This window comes from Zalophus californianus, chromosome 1, assembly GCF_009762305.2.
Source record: "Zalophus californianus isolate mZalCal1 chromosome 1, mZalCal1.pri.v2, whole genome shotgun sequence".
NCBI lineage: Eukaryota > Metazoa > Chordata > Mammalia > Carnivora > Otariidae > Zalophus > Zalophus californianus.
This window is the reverse complement of record NC_045595.1, coordinates 52,746,324-52,761,306: the sequence shown is the minus strand read 5'-3', so window position 1 is coordinate 52,761,306 and position 14,983 is coordinate 52,746,324. Positions and strand designations below refer to the sequence as shown.

Genomic DNA, 14,983 nt, shown 5'->3' with positions numbered 1-14,983 from the left:
TGTTTCTTTGCTGGCCTCTCTCTGTGAGGGCTCGAGCAATGTCTATCATGCTCATCTTTCCATCCGTGGTACCTGGCATAGTATGGAATGCTCAGCAAATTGTGCTGAATAAATGACAGAACTGGCCAGTTCTCCAGGCCCCACTATATGGAAAGCCCCGCCCCTTACATCCCATCTTTGGGCAGGGATCCTGGGGGGCCCCTGGAGGGAGGGAGGTGATGGCTGACCAACAGAGATCTGAAGCCCACATATAAAGCCATGGTGCAGCATCTTGGCTGGCTCCTTTTCCTTCCCTTTCCTTTCTCAACAGTACAGTTTCCCCCTTCAGTGACATTTTAACACTGGGACTCTCCTGGGGAGGATGTGACAGTTTAATCTCAAAGACTTGCTCTGAGAAGCGAGAGAACTTGAAGAATGAAGCACTCCCCCAGGGCTCCTTCTGAATAAAGAAGTTGTCTCCCTTGAGTTCTTCTGGTCCCGTTGGCCACCACCACCACCTGGGACACCTTTCAGCTTTGTAACCTTCTATCAGTCATGACTGATGGCATCTGCTGGCAAACTACATTTATTAAGTAATCATCGCTTTGACTTCACCTTTTCAAAAATTTATCAGAGATATTTACAACTCTATTATCCAGCAAGAAAAGGGGGAGAAGGGAGAGATTGGCCTTCTACTTCCGTAACATTTAAAACAGCTTAGAAGAAGAAAATGACCTGATGTGGTAGAAAAAGCCAGAGGTCAGCAGGCATGTGTTTTCTTTCTACCGCTAACTGATTTTCAGACCTTGGGGTATGAGTAGACAAACATACTAACATAGGAAAGAAAAGTGACCGTGGGGATATTCTCTCCTTACCTATAAAATGGAGGGGTTGTATCATTTCATCTCAAAGGATTCCTTCTAGCTCCAGAATTATAGAACTTTATAGAACATAAAAGAGAAACAAAATCCTACACAGGTTATAAGACAACACAGAGTTATTAGGCTCAATCTTACTGGGTATCTAAAGGCTACTCAATTTTCATTTAGGAAGAATCTACATAGCATCAATCCAGAAAATGCCCTTCATATTGAGACTCTCAGTTTCAATTTTCAAATGTGACTCAATAAACCTGGACTCTTAGCAGATGCCCTGAGTTATTTACTCTCATACACTCTCTATGCCTTAGGTTTCCCCTCTTTAGAGAACTCTGCCTGGATACAGAGACTGGAAACAAGGCAAGCACTCAACAGATGCTAACTATAACAGTAGTGTAAATAAACTCTGTTGTACCTGCACTGACCCTTCCGTTCAGTTCAATCTGTTATCGTTACATAGTGATCTACCTTCCATCTCAAGGTTCCCTTTTTCCTAACTGGCAGAGAAAAGAAGGGGATAAGTTCCAGTTTATCAAATATTTTCTACATTTGGGTTTTATCATCTATAAGAGTTGGGACTAAATGAATTTATAGAAACAAGAATGTCATAATTAGATACTGTAAGTGGGTACCTAATTTCAAAGAATGAGTACATTTCTGACACTAAATACAAAGGCAATGAGATAGGAAGGTAGTTAAAACAACAACAACAACAAAAAAACACCACTTTTTCTGAGCAGAAAAAACCAGGAATAAGTTTCTTAGAGCAACCTGACCTAAGATGAGCTACAGAGTAGGAATGAACTGCTGAAGAGAAATCTATCAACCACAAAGGGAGGTTGACTTTGAGATGCTTTAAAGTAACTCTCCTACCCACATGAGGCATGCATGAGTACAAAAGGCAAGCATCCACACAGGAAAATGATAGAATCCATTTGACATAAGACTGAACATCATTTAATATTTCTTTGATGATTCAAAAGTGATTCCAAAATCTTTAAGTGCTTTTGAAACCAAATCAGGAACTTCAATCACTATAGGAATTAGTCAGCACAATGCTAGGTAAGCCAGCTTAACTACTTGGGTAAATAGATTTTTTGTTGGTGGTAGTGGCAGTCAGAAATCATTATGGGCTAGGAGTTCTGTGTTCTCCAACAAGCCTGTCACACAATCATTGTGTGAAGTTGGACAAATCACTTCTTTTATAATACAAATCAGTAGAAAGAAGCAAAATGTAATTGGAAAAAAAAATTTTGTTTAGAAGGTTGTCGAAATAAATGCTCCTTTCTACTTGGCTGAGAGCATACTATTCGTTGAAGTAGCTCAGTCATGCTCTGGCTATGGTCCACCCAGCTATTTGCTGAAAAGTACAATGTGAGAAAGAAAAGAGGGCAAAATTGTCAACTTGAGTATCTTCAGCTGGAGAAATTTCCACACCGATCCCTTAAAACACACTTATCTGACAAACGACCATCTATTACTCAAATACTCAGTATAACAGGAAATGTGCCAAGGCGATTATATGTTTTAAAAGTACAGGATAGAAAATCCAAGTATCTAATGCGCCGCCATGTCACAGACGGCTGCCAAGATGTGGAGCTTGCTAAGTGAAGAAAGAGCCCTGCTAATAGCATACCAATTGCTGTTCCTTTGCTATTGCTCTTGTCCAAAGATTTTAAAACCCTAGAATTAAAGGCTAATATCGTTAAAATTACAAAATGTTTCCCAAACATCCAATCTTCAATAACTGCTCTAAAGAAAGCAGAAGGCTCAAGCAAGCTTTCCCTAAAGACTGGCAACAGAACAGCGATATGGGCTGTTTTTGATGGAATCACAAACACTGGCTTAAAAGACAACTAATTGTTAACAATGCAGTTGCCACCGTGACTAGTAAGTGGCATCAACATCTCACCGAGGGAAAGAAGCACGTAAACAAGGCCCATTTTTAACTGATGCAAATGTGTAAAATGTGTAACATCCCAGTGCTGGTCAGGGTGCACGGCTGGCAGGAGGGAAAACCAGCACAGTTTGTGAGCTACAGTTATGATAAGCAGTGGGCCAGAGGTGACCTGAACAGACTGGGGAAAGCCAACTGTTACCATCTCTTCCCATCTCTGCACTCTGTGACTTCACTTTGGCAGTACCAACTCGGCCATGGTGGGAGTACTGGCACCATGGAAAGAAGCAAACATACACAATCAGAGTTTTGCCCCACCTGAGAGCCAGCTGTCAAACATTTACCAGCACACCACTGATCATAGCTCTTAAAATGTCCAAACCCTTTAAGTCAGTAATTCTCTATCTAGAAACTAGGAAATAATTCAAGATAAGTGGGGGGAGGGCAGGAATTTGATGCATAGGGAGGCTCCTAATAGTGAAGAAGTATGAGAAAACTAAATGTCAAAAATTGGATGTTACCTATCAGAAAAGATGTTGATACAGAGTGTAACAGCATTAGGCTAAATGCTACAATAAAAGAGAATATGGTACCATCTTAGTCTTTAAAAAATAGAAAAAGATTAGTAGGAAATATACAAAATGTTTACTTAAAAAAACCTGAAACCTTAAAATAATGAATAGCTTCAAGAGAATTTAAAAACAGAAAGATGCAGCTGGAAATAAAAATCACAAATGGAACCATACTTAGTGCAGTTCATTTACTGGCCAGTATTCTCAAACTGGGCAATCAGCACTGTCTAAACTAAAGTGATATGCTATTTGTGAGTTCCAGTCACTTAGTGGCTCACAACAGGTATTTTTCAAAAAGATAAAAAAAAAGAAGAGGATAGAAAACAGAATGCCTAGCACCTAATACAGTATTATTTTGTAAAGGAAAATGCTAATGTAGTTGAGAAGAAAATGTACTTAAAAAAAAAAGTATCTTAAGCTCAGGCTAAGGAACAATCAGGGCATCTGTTAGAGGTCTCTCTTTTCTCAACTCTGATATATCTACATGGCTAATGAAATTATCCCACTTGACTTCGTAACTTCATAAAATTCATCAATTGTTTATTTTTAATTTACAGTCCCTTATATGGCTGAGATAGCTCACTATATACACTTCTGAAAGATACTTAAGGTACTTTTTCATTTGTTCAGAAGAATTTTATTGAGGACCTAAGACCAGTTCTAGACACTGTAGATGCAGCTATATTAAGACACAGGCTCTGCCTTTAGGAGCTTACCATCTAGTATGGAACAAAAAGTAATCTGCACAAGGGAACAGGACAGTAAATGAGGATCAGAAAGTAAGTGCAGTGAGATCAGAAAAGGAAAGATCACACACGGCCAGGCCACCCTGTGAGAAGGCTTCACTGTGGAGCTAGGATTCCAACAAGGAGAGTTTCTTAAGATTTTCACACATAGAACATGTTTCAGATGATACAGTGCAAGGTCAAAGAGAGATAGAAAAAAAATCCCTAGGTAGGGGTGCCTGGGTGGCTCAGTCGTTAAGTGTCTGCCTTCAGCTCAACTCATGATCATAGGGTCGTGGGATCGAGCCCCGTGTCGGGCTCCTTGCTCAGCGGGAAGCCTGCTTCTCCCTCTCCCACTCCCCCTGCTTGTGTCCCCTCTCTCGCTGTCTCTCTCTCTGTCAAAATAAATAAAGTCTTTAAATAAAAAAAAAAGAAAAAAAGAAAAATCCCTAGGTAGACTTGATTAGTGGGGTTAGGGGTAAGGGGGAGGGTTCTCTGAAAAAAACAGGCAAACTCAGCTGAGCAATGGTTTATGAGGAAAATAGAAGATGAGGCAGGAGAGGTGGCCTGGAGCTAGAAGGAAGACACCATTAACCAGATCACTGAAGGACAGGTGAATGTGAGCAGTTTGAGGCAAGTGGTGATACACAGGATAGAAGCAAGAAGACTCTAACTGTCCAGGAGAGAGGTAATCAGGGCCTGACCTATGGTGGTAACTCTGGAAATAAGTTAAAATATAGATACAAAATATATCAGGAAGGAAAATTGAAATAACTTTATCACGAATAGGAAGGGAGGAACCCAAAATTACTCTGAGGTGTAACAGAGCTAAGAAAATCTGGAGAAGCTGATCTGGGAACAGCAGGGGTGGGAGAGCATGAAGATAAAGAATGTTCCACAACATTCCTTGGAGGGCTAAAGAAATCTAAGTTGAGTTTGAATTTTGCAGTGGTCTATTAAGACATGAACATCAGATTTTTTTTAAGGGATAATAAAACAAAACTCAGAGTTTTTCTGACCTTTGTCCTTTGGTCTTGGAAGAAATCACTGTAGTGTTTAAGCAGGGAAACCAGCACCACGTTCTCATCATACTTGATTAAGAAGTAAGGTAGCGCTGGGACTCCTTCTGTTTGACAAAGATCATCATATGCACACCCAAGGGCTTGAATCTAAGAACAGGAAACATTGAGTTATTCTCCAGACAATTACATATCTAGTTCTGAGCTAAAAATTAACATAAAAGGTACTTTAAAGCCAGAAGACTAGAAATGACTGAGCATAACCATGTTATTCTTCTGTAGCAAATGAACATAGAAGTACCCCAAATATTCACTTCTATATAACACTTTCTACGTGCATGGTGCTGTGTCTTAAGGGCATGAGGAGACATTTTATGGTGCAGCATGGTGGCTCCCTAAGATATTAATCACAAAGGTGTAGAGAGAGCTCCAAACATTATTTCTCTCCTGTAATAACGAAGCACTGAATCCACCACTGATGAATTTTACCCTGAACCTTTCCATAAAACAGCAGCATTATTGAGACGTACCTCACTTACTATACAACTCACCCATGTAAAGTGCATAATTCAGTGTTTTTAGCATGTTCACAGGATTATGCAACTATCAGTGCAATAATTTTAGAATATTTATGTCACTCCTAAAAGAAACCCTGTATCCATCAGTAGTCAGTCCCATGGCATAATCCTTTTCCTCCACTTATATCTCTTCTTGGGAAATTAGTTCCACAAAACTACAACCTTCAATTTGTCCTAAACAAACTTATTACTATTTTTTCATCAATAAGGGCTCCTTCCTAGTGCTTCATGATTTCAAATCATCTTGCCACTCAATCCTTGCTTCAATGACAATCAAAATTCTTTGGTTTGGGGTCTATGTTCTACTAGCCTGATTATTTTCATTTGCTCTCCTCAGGACCATCTCGGATGACCTTATTGTCTTTCTTAGACCACAAAGACTAACTCTGGGGGCATCTGGGTGGCTCAGTTGTTAAGCGTCTGCCTTCGGCTCAGGTCATAATCCTAGGGTCTTGGGATTGAGCCAAGTCTGCTTCTCCCTCTCCCATCCCCTCTGCTTGTGTTCCCTCTCTTGCTGTGTCTCTTTTGTCAAATAAATGAATAAAATCTTAAAAAAAAAAAAAAGACTAGCTCTGTGTGTACCATTTCTGACGTAGAAGTTCTACAACTTGGTGTGACGGTAGTAGAATGTTTTCTATTTGTTTTTAAAGACTCTTCTCAAAGTATACTGCCTTAGGGTCCTCTACAGTGAAAGTGAAAACCACATTTTGGCAAATTCTTGCAGACTTTCAACATGTTCGTATAACTTTTCCCTACCAGCTGAGCCTTTCACCAAATGTCACCGAAAACTTGAAAAAGTATCACTCACTACTCCTTCAAAATGATTTTTACAAACATTTTGTAAATAAGTATGCTCCTAGTACCATCTTTGCAGGATTCCACAGTGACTGTCTCTCCATTCAGACAAGTGCCTATCTGTCTTTAGAATGAATTAAAGTACTCAAATGCGTTAAACCCAATTTTGCCTGCATTTTATTTTACTTGATACCTGTTTTGGAGAAAACCTTTGATCCAAGCCCACTGGCCCCTGAATGAGGGGTATACTCTCTGGAAGGCAGAGAGCAGGGAAGCAAAACCAATAGTAGAAGTGGTACTTCTTTAGATCCTAGAAGAAAGAATATAACAGAAGACATCAGAATAGCACCAATGATTAAACTGAAACTGCCCTGTAGGCAGACACACCAATGCACACAAGATACGATCAGGAAAGTCTCATCTCCAACAGAACTCATGATAGAATACAGAATTTCTGTCCTTCTCTTAAAATATTCCCATACACCACACAATAATATCTCATGATAAACATATTAACCACTTGCTAACAGAAAGTGTTAATTGGCAATTATCGTCATCACTGTTAAATACACAAAACCACCTCAGGACATAACTCTTATTCCATTTTATGGACAGAAAACTGAAGCTTAGAGGGAAGTGAAGAACTTGAACAAAACAAAGATACTGAGTGGTGGGGGGGCGGGCAGAATTCTTTTTCCGTAATTTAAGCTCTGTCCTTAGTACCATACATACTCAATGATCTATCTGGGGAGGCCCAACCACCGGACATGGTTACCACTCTTCATAGTCAAATGAATGGAGCATGTTATTGAAGAGGCTGTGCTATCCATAACCTCTATATGCCTGGGATAATAAAGCACTGCTTTCAGAAATGCCTTGTTGGTGAAATTTGGGTAAACAACTACTAAACACTTGCCAGGTACAGAGCAATACATTAGACGCTCTGACAATAAGATAAATAAAAGCCAGTCCAGCCCTCAGGCAGCTCACTCTCTGTACAGGCAGAGATAAAGTGAGACCATGATTAATGCCATGGGTCACAGAAGAGGTTCTGAGAACAACAGTGACATGAGATTTCATCTTCAGGGGTTTATCTTCCACCAGGGGAAGCGAGGCAGGGATAATGACTCATGAAGCTGTTCTTGAAAACTGTTCCCACTCAGGTTGGATGCTTTTGCCTCTGAATTCCTGCAGCCTTTGTGGCCTAAGTCACTCCTACGGTGGGATCTCATAGTTACATGGGTGTTTGACAGCTTCTCCATCAGTTTATTTATTTGGCTAATCAATATTTCTTCTTGAATCTTGCTAAGAATAAAGAATAGGTAGTTGTTTGATGACTTCTTATTACGATATAATTCACATACCATAAAAGTTACCATGTTAAAGAGTAAAACTGAGTGGCTTTCTGGTATATTGACAAGGTTGTACTACCATCACCCAATGGCAGAACATTTTCATTGTCTCCAAAAGAAAACTCTAATAGCAGAACCCCCCCCATCAGTTTATTAGTTAGAAATACCCATCCACAGAACTTCCCATTCCCCCTTCTCCCCAACCCCTGGAAAACACTCATCTATTTTCTGTCTCTATGGATTTGCCTATTCTGGGCTTTTCTTATAAATGAAATTCTACAAGATAACTTTTTAAATATAAATGTACATATAAATGTGTGTCTGGATGAGGAAGTCTAGTAATTATAGTTTCCAGTATCTAATTCTGGCATTAATTGATCAACTAAGAACAAATTCCCTTTTGAAACGGTGGCAGCAAAACAAACTACAAAATCAAAATTAAAGTGCCAGTTCCTTTGAGTCCTAAAAACAGCAGAAAGGAAAGTAAAAACACCTCCAGAGGGGCACCTGGGTGGCTCAGTTGGTTGAACGTCTGACTTTGGCTCAGTTCAGATCCCAGGGTCCTGGGATCAAGCCCCGCATCAGACTCCTCACTCAGTCGAGAGTCTGCTTGTCCCACTGCCCCTCCTCACTACTCATGCTTGCTCTCTTTCAAATAAATAAATAAAATCTTAAAAAAAAAAACCAACCTCCAGAGATTATTCTTTCTTCTTTATACTTAAATGATTTGTCATAACTGATCTTTAGTCAAATGTTAAACAATTCAAGATGAAGGACCTCATAATTTCTAAGAAGCTTTATCAGATCATCTTCAAAAGTAAAAAGGCTTGAATTTCTTAGAATTCTTTTCAGGATACAAAGGACCTCGATTAAATTAAACATAAAGCCCTTGTGTTTGAAGATTTTAAAAGATAAAGACTTTTAATTTTTTTTAAAAGGCAGGCTAAGAATGATCAGTAAAAAGGGCAGCAGGGCGAACACACATACTAACTCTAGGAAATGCCTTAAAACTTTAAGTAAGAGTTAATGTTATTTTTCTCATTAAATGCAAACTGTCAGATTCTACTAACTAGAATTCTTGGTACAGAAAATATATCCATGTTAAAGTAACGAACCCAGAAATCTTTAACTAGCACTACTTATGTTTCTCTTAGTAGATCTGCAAAACTGCTCAAATTTACAGGCAATTAATGACAAATTGCAGCCAGTAATCTCATGAAGAATTTAAACATTTTTCTATCTCTCCCACTATTACACAGAAAGCATTATAACTTGTTAGTTATATGTGCTCCTTATAGATAGCCACCCTTTGGCGTGGCCTTCAGTATGATTTTTATCATTCTCTCCTTTGCATTGGGCAGCAAATCAGACAAGCAGCATTCAGAAGAAACAGAGAATTAGTTCATGAAGGAAGAAGAAAGGCAAGACCTAAAACTGGGCAAAAGAAAGGGAGGGAGGGAGGGAGGGAGGGAGGAAAAAGACGGATGTAGGGAAGAGGATTAATACCCAAAGCTGATGAAACTGGTAAAACAACACACTCAATATATGTCAACATCAATATGCTTATATGCTTTTTCCTAAAGAAATAAAATGAAGAGAAAAAAAAATCAGTATAGTCAATATTGTTCACTGCAACATTTTTTAAAGTAATGAATATCAGAAACAACCTAGATGTACAAAAGTCTATAGAACATACACTTGATAGAATATTGCATAGACAACTTAATTATAAAAGCTAAATTAATTTTATATATAGATATATATATATATATACACATACAGACATACACACATGTACATACACGTATGTGTGTGTATATGGCTGCTATCTCTATAATCAACCCCACACTGCCCATCACAGAGACCAGGTCCTTCCCCCTACTTCCCTAGGCAGCAGATGTTACACTTACACAAAACATTTTTCATTCTTAAAAAAACACAGCTGTGTGGACAAACTATGTAGTGTGAACTTCTCTAGTTTGGAAGCTGCTGGCGGACAGCCAGGATCCCCAAGATGTCTTCTTTTCCTTATGTTGATGGACCCAGCAACTGAGCTCTGCACGACTCTACTGAACAAAGACATTAGCGACAAAGAACCACTACTCCCTGAAGCTGACTTTATTGTGTTCTGAATGACAGGACATGGGTCACTGTGTTACATAAACCATCCAACTACCAACAGTATGGTAAGAATGAATTAATTTTGCACTGGTGATAAGTGCCAGCACTACTGGGCCACTTGTCAAATGAGTGTTTCCTGAACAGCTCTGACTTCAATAACACCAGGTAGTAGCTTCAGTGAGAAGAGTGCAGACCGTTCTATTGGCACCCTGGGCTTGGCCAGGGCATTGCAGCAGTCTAAATGTGACTGAGAGTCCATTTACTTACTGCAAAGGTCAAGAGGAGGAACTTGTTGAGGAGGACAGGGTTTTCGAGAGCAGCGCCTGATTTTATGGCTTCCCATATCTGTCAGAAGAAAGAGAAGTGTCAAGGCAGGTTCACAGGCATCTCTGAGCTTCTCACAAATGAAGCACAGAGGCGAAAAGCTCCAAGCTCTTCTTTCCTCCAGGCCCAGCACCACTTAACCCAGGCTGTAAAGTGAGTTGTTACCTCACTCTGGCCACTTTGGATGGCCTCTCCACCAGCCACACTCCCTGTGGGGGCTGAGGAAATTGAGAGAACCCAGAAGCCTCCTCTCAGTCAGACTCAGCATCCAAGGAGGCAAGCAGGCCATTTTCATGTCTTCATTATTTCCTCCAACAAATATTTACTGATTGCCTACTATCTACCAGGCACATCAGGATTACAGAATAAAAGACACAGTCCGGGGTGCCTGGATGGTTCAGTTGGTTAAGAGACTGCCTTTGGCTCAGGTCATGATCCTGGAGTCCCAGGATGGAGTCCTGCATTGGGCTCCCCACTCAGTGGGGAGTCTACTTCTCCCTCTGACCCTCCCCCCCTCATGCTTTCTCTCTCTCTCTCCCTCAAATAAATAAATAAAATCTTTAAAAAAGAAAAAAAAAAAGGCACAGTCCCTACCCTCAAAGAGCCTTGAGTTCAGTGAGGGAGAGAGGCATAAATGTCTGAGTGCACCACCAGGTAGGACATACTACCTCAAAAAGATGTGGAATTCCTGGAAGGAGCACTGAACTAGGCTGGGGAGGGGTTCTAGGAGGCAGTGATTTGAACTAGGTATAGGGGATTTCTCAAAGTGTCACTTGGGATTATCTTGCCCTGAGACATGAAGAGAATGATGAGTTTATGCATACTCAGCAAGTACTGTGACCAGAAGCAGAAGCTGGTACTGGTCTGCAGCTGCTGATCACAAGATGTTTTAGTAGCTAAGATTAGCTGCTAAACTTTGTGTCACTAAGCAAAACAAACAGTTGCACCAAAGGAGCCACTGGGTGGAAGAGGGAAATAAAGAGAAGTTCCTGCAATTGACATAATAACCTTGGAGGAGCTGGACCAAGGAAGAGCAGGCCCCACGTCTGATCAACTAAGGGGGTGGGAACTGCTGGGGAGCGTAGATGGGGGTGAAGGCTGAGCCCCAGGACAAGGGGTGGGATTTCTGTGGGGAATAACCTGTGATTTTTGATGATGGATGAGAATCTGACCCAACTCCTTGGAGACAGCCTTTGAAATGTGCAGCCAGAGCAGGAGCCCAGGAGCAGCCAAGCTGTAGGCCAAGGAAAACCACCATCATCACTTGGGTCACGAACTACATCCATCTCCAGCTTTGTAAGGGATTGGTTAGCCCGGTGACGGGTATTAAGGAGGGCACGTACTGCATGGAGCACTGGGTGTTATACGAAAACAATGGATCATGGATCACCACATCAAAAACTAATGATGTATTGTATGGTGACTAACATAACATAATAAAAAAAAAAAAACAGAGTTACTGTAAAAAAAAAAAAAAAAAAGACCAAAGGCAGAAGATTTCCTTCTCCGACCGTGGCACCCACACCCATTTTTTCTTTTTTTAAGACTAGTGTGAAGACCACTCAATTAAGTGTGTTAGAGGGGACAGGGATAAACTGTCTTCCTATTTTAATTCCTCACACTAACTCAGATATGAAGTAGTAAGAGGAAGACACTCCTGGCACAAAGAATATCATGTCCCAAGGACAGAGGTGAGAACAAAAGTAGGGGAAGGAATTTTAAGTGATTTGCTGTGACAAGGGTCAGAAAAGGTGAGGGCAAGAGTGACAGGAGAGAAAGGCCACAAAGGCCCCAGAGGCCAGACCACAATGGGCCTTGTAAATCAGATGGAGTAGTTTAGATTTAGCCCTAAAGATATGGGAGAGACAGTACAATCATCTCTGATAGCATTACAGTGCTTAGGACTGGAAAGCCACGGGGCACAAAGAACAGAGAACCCAAAGGCATGCAGACACATGAATAGAACTCTCTGGGACAGGTCAAGCTGCTTCCAAATGCTAACTGGAGAGCAGCAGCAAAGCTTTTCACAACTGCCCTGCCATGGCTTTCCAGCCTATCCCCAGCTGGGAGCCTGAACGTCTTCTCCCTGACCTTCCCACCAACGCAGGAGAACTGCAAGTACTCTCTCTGAGATATAAACCAAAGCCCACAAAGATCTTTAAGTACCGACTCTATGCTAGTTTCCCTGACAGACCCACGCACCTGATCAGAAACATTGGGCCTACCAAGACCAGGGAAGATAGGATAGATACATCATCGTTTCCCAGCTAACCTCATCTGCTGCTTGCTCCAAAAGTAGCTTCTTATCTGCGGCCTTGAAAGCCTCAAGTGTGTTGGTGTTAAAGAGCGTTCCAACAGCCGGGCAGCAGTGGGCTGGGGTGGGAGCACTCCTGGACATGGGAGAAACATGGTTAGGCAGGCACAGACGGGAGAGCAGTGGGAGACAAAAGACAGGGCAAAGAACTAAAAAAAATAAAATAAAAACCAGCACTATACACACAAAAAAAGCCTCTATATTCCCTTTACCCTCACTTCTCATTGTTCTTCCACTGCTCACCACACCCCACACCACCCCCAAATATAAGTTCATTACCTAGTTTTTACTCTTTCTCATCTTTAACCTGAAAGGGAAACATCATTTATTGAACTTCTACTGTGCCAAGAACTATACAAGTTTTGCATTTTCGTAACAGCACTTTCTCCTGGTTAAAGGCTTAAGTAACTCACCTAAGGTCACATAAAGATAGGCGGAGCAGGAATCTAAAGCCAGAACTAGCAGACTCCAAGGTACTGAGCTGCCTACTCCCCATTCAAACCCTCCCAGGCTTCAAGGCCCTACGCCAAACCCTCTCCTTCCAGGAAGCCCCTCCCATTTTCTCTGGTAATGGCTGGCACAGGAAACAGCATCACATTTTAGAGTGTCTTCAAGATTGACCATCATAGACACCCAACTAGAGGACAGTAAGCTCCCTGAGGCAGGGAACATGTCTCCCTCTTCTGACTGTCTCCAGACCTTATCCAGCCCAAACGGGCTCCACAAAGCTGCTGCTGAGCCAACTTCTGGTGGTCATCTGAGTCACAAAGACAAAATGTATCATACCTGGGCTACCTGCCAATCTGTCATGTCACATGTGTATCACACTCTACTCTGTCCCCTTACAGTCTTCAGAGTAATCAAAATCAGAGGAGAAGAAGATGAGTTAATTCTGAATACAAATTCAGATGTGGAAACATCCGGTCTCTTCTCTGAAATGATTAACTTATGTTTCAGAGGTTACAGATGCTAAATGAAAATACTCATTTCATTAGTAGCCTAATATTGTTGTCAATTACCACTACTGCAGAGAAAATGCATTTTTATTGATTGTACAAAGACCTCATGTCTCTTGGAGTCTGTAAAACTGGGTTCACAGGGGCTGTGAAGAGAGAAGATCGAAACCTAGACCAGGTGTGGAGGGGTGCAATGGGTGGTGAAGGCAGCTATGCCAAATGTTGTCTGTGGGGCTTAAATGCCAAGTCCTGGGAAAAAAGTAACTTTCAGTGGCCAGAGCCTTCCCTTGGGGGCTGACAAGTCAGCAAATCATAGGCTGTTTCTCACAACTCTACTCCAATAAAATATTTTTCATCCACATGGGAGGAGGACATCAAAGACAGTCTTGAAGAGAAAGAGAAATCACAAAGGGGCAAGATGCAGCCTAGAGAGAGGAAGAAGGAGCACAGTGGTTGGTACACTAGGCTTCCTACATTCAGACTTGGCTTTAGAAATTACTGCTGAAATAGAAGGAACAAAGCTCTGATCTAATTCTGATACATGCACAAGAAGGGACCCTTTTTCCTAAGTGCCTGAGTGTCCCAGGTGTGTGAATGCAGTGTCAAAGTGTCATCATGAGAAGTCAAGTAACTGCCAGCATGCTGGTCAGGCTCCTAGAACATTAGTGCCCATGCAAGTTAATCAGTGAGAAGAAGCTGAAGTTTCAAAGGGAAGAATTTTTCATGAGTAAAGTCCTACCAGGGGAGGTAGCCAAGGAAACGCATTTAAAAAGTGATAGTGGGGGGGGAAGCCATTCTGCCAACCTCTCCAGGTTCAAGTTCACTTGTTCCACAGATAGATGGCTCAGATGAAGAGTGGAAAGAGCCCTGGACTTGGAAACAAGAGAATATTAGTTTAGTTTCCTACAATTCTATTGATATGAAATGCCCAGGATAGGCAAATCCATAGACAGAAAGTAGATCGTGGTTACCCGGCCTGGGGAGTGGGAGAAGGGAAGAATGTAGAGTAACTGCTTATGGGTATAGGCTTACTTTCTGGAATGATGAAAACGTTCTAGAATTGGTGGTGGCAGTTGCACAACCTTGTGAATACACTAAAAACTGCTGCATTATACATTTTAAAAGAGCAAATTTTATGATATGTAAGTTATATCTCAATAAAACTGTTAAAAGATCAGAATTAGAAATCTTCCCCATATACCAAGGCCAACAGTGAATTCGCAATGATGTATAGACTAACCAGGTAAAGGACTGATCTTAGAAAGGCCTCAAGCCTGGACCTGCTTGGGAATGCTGCCGCCAGAAACTTGGCCTGCACTTCGCTCAGTCTCCTAGTACAGGGTAAGGAAAGTACTGAAGCTGGTTTGCACCTGTTATTCACACCTGGCCAAAGGCAGGCATGTGGCCAGAGCCTCCAGAACAGACAGGCAGGGTGGTGGCCAGGAAAGAATAAATCCCCCAGAATAAAGAGAG

At 41.3% G+C, this 14,983-nt stretch overlaps 1 protein-coding gene across 8 annotated transcripts in view; it reads right to left on the bottom strand.

The window, feature by feature from the left end:
- ATG7 (autophagy related 7) overlaps positions 1–14,983 on the bottom strand; it is a 232,123-nt gene that overhangs the window by 195,430 nt on the left and 21,710 nt on the right. For 7 of the 8 annotated variants that reach the window (XM_027587382.2, XM_027587383.2, XM_027587378.1 and 4 more), the window contains exons 4-7: positions 12,513–12,630; positions 10,184–10,261; positions 6,637–6,753; positions 5,071–5,220 (exon numbers count right to left, since the gene is read on the bottom strand). In XM_027587382.2, the coding sequence (XP_027443183.1) occupies positions 5,071–5,220; positions 6,637–6,753; positions 10,184–10,261; positions 12,513–12,630 (463 nt within the window). The remainder of the gene's footprint in view (positions 1–5,070; positions 5,221–6,636; positions 6,754–10,183; positions 10,262–12,512; positions 12,631–14,983) is intronic. The other variant, XM_027587384.2, reaches the window with a different exon arrangement.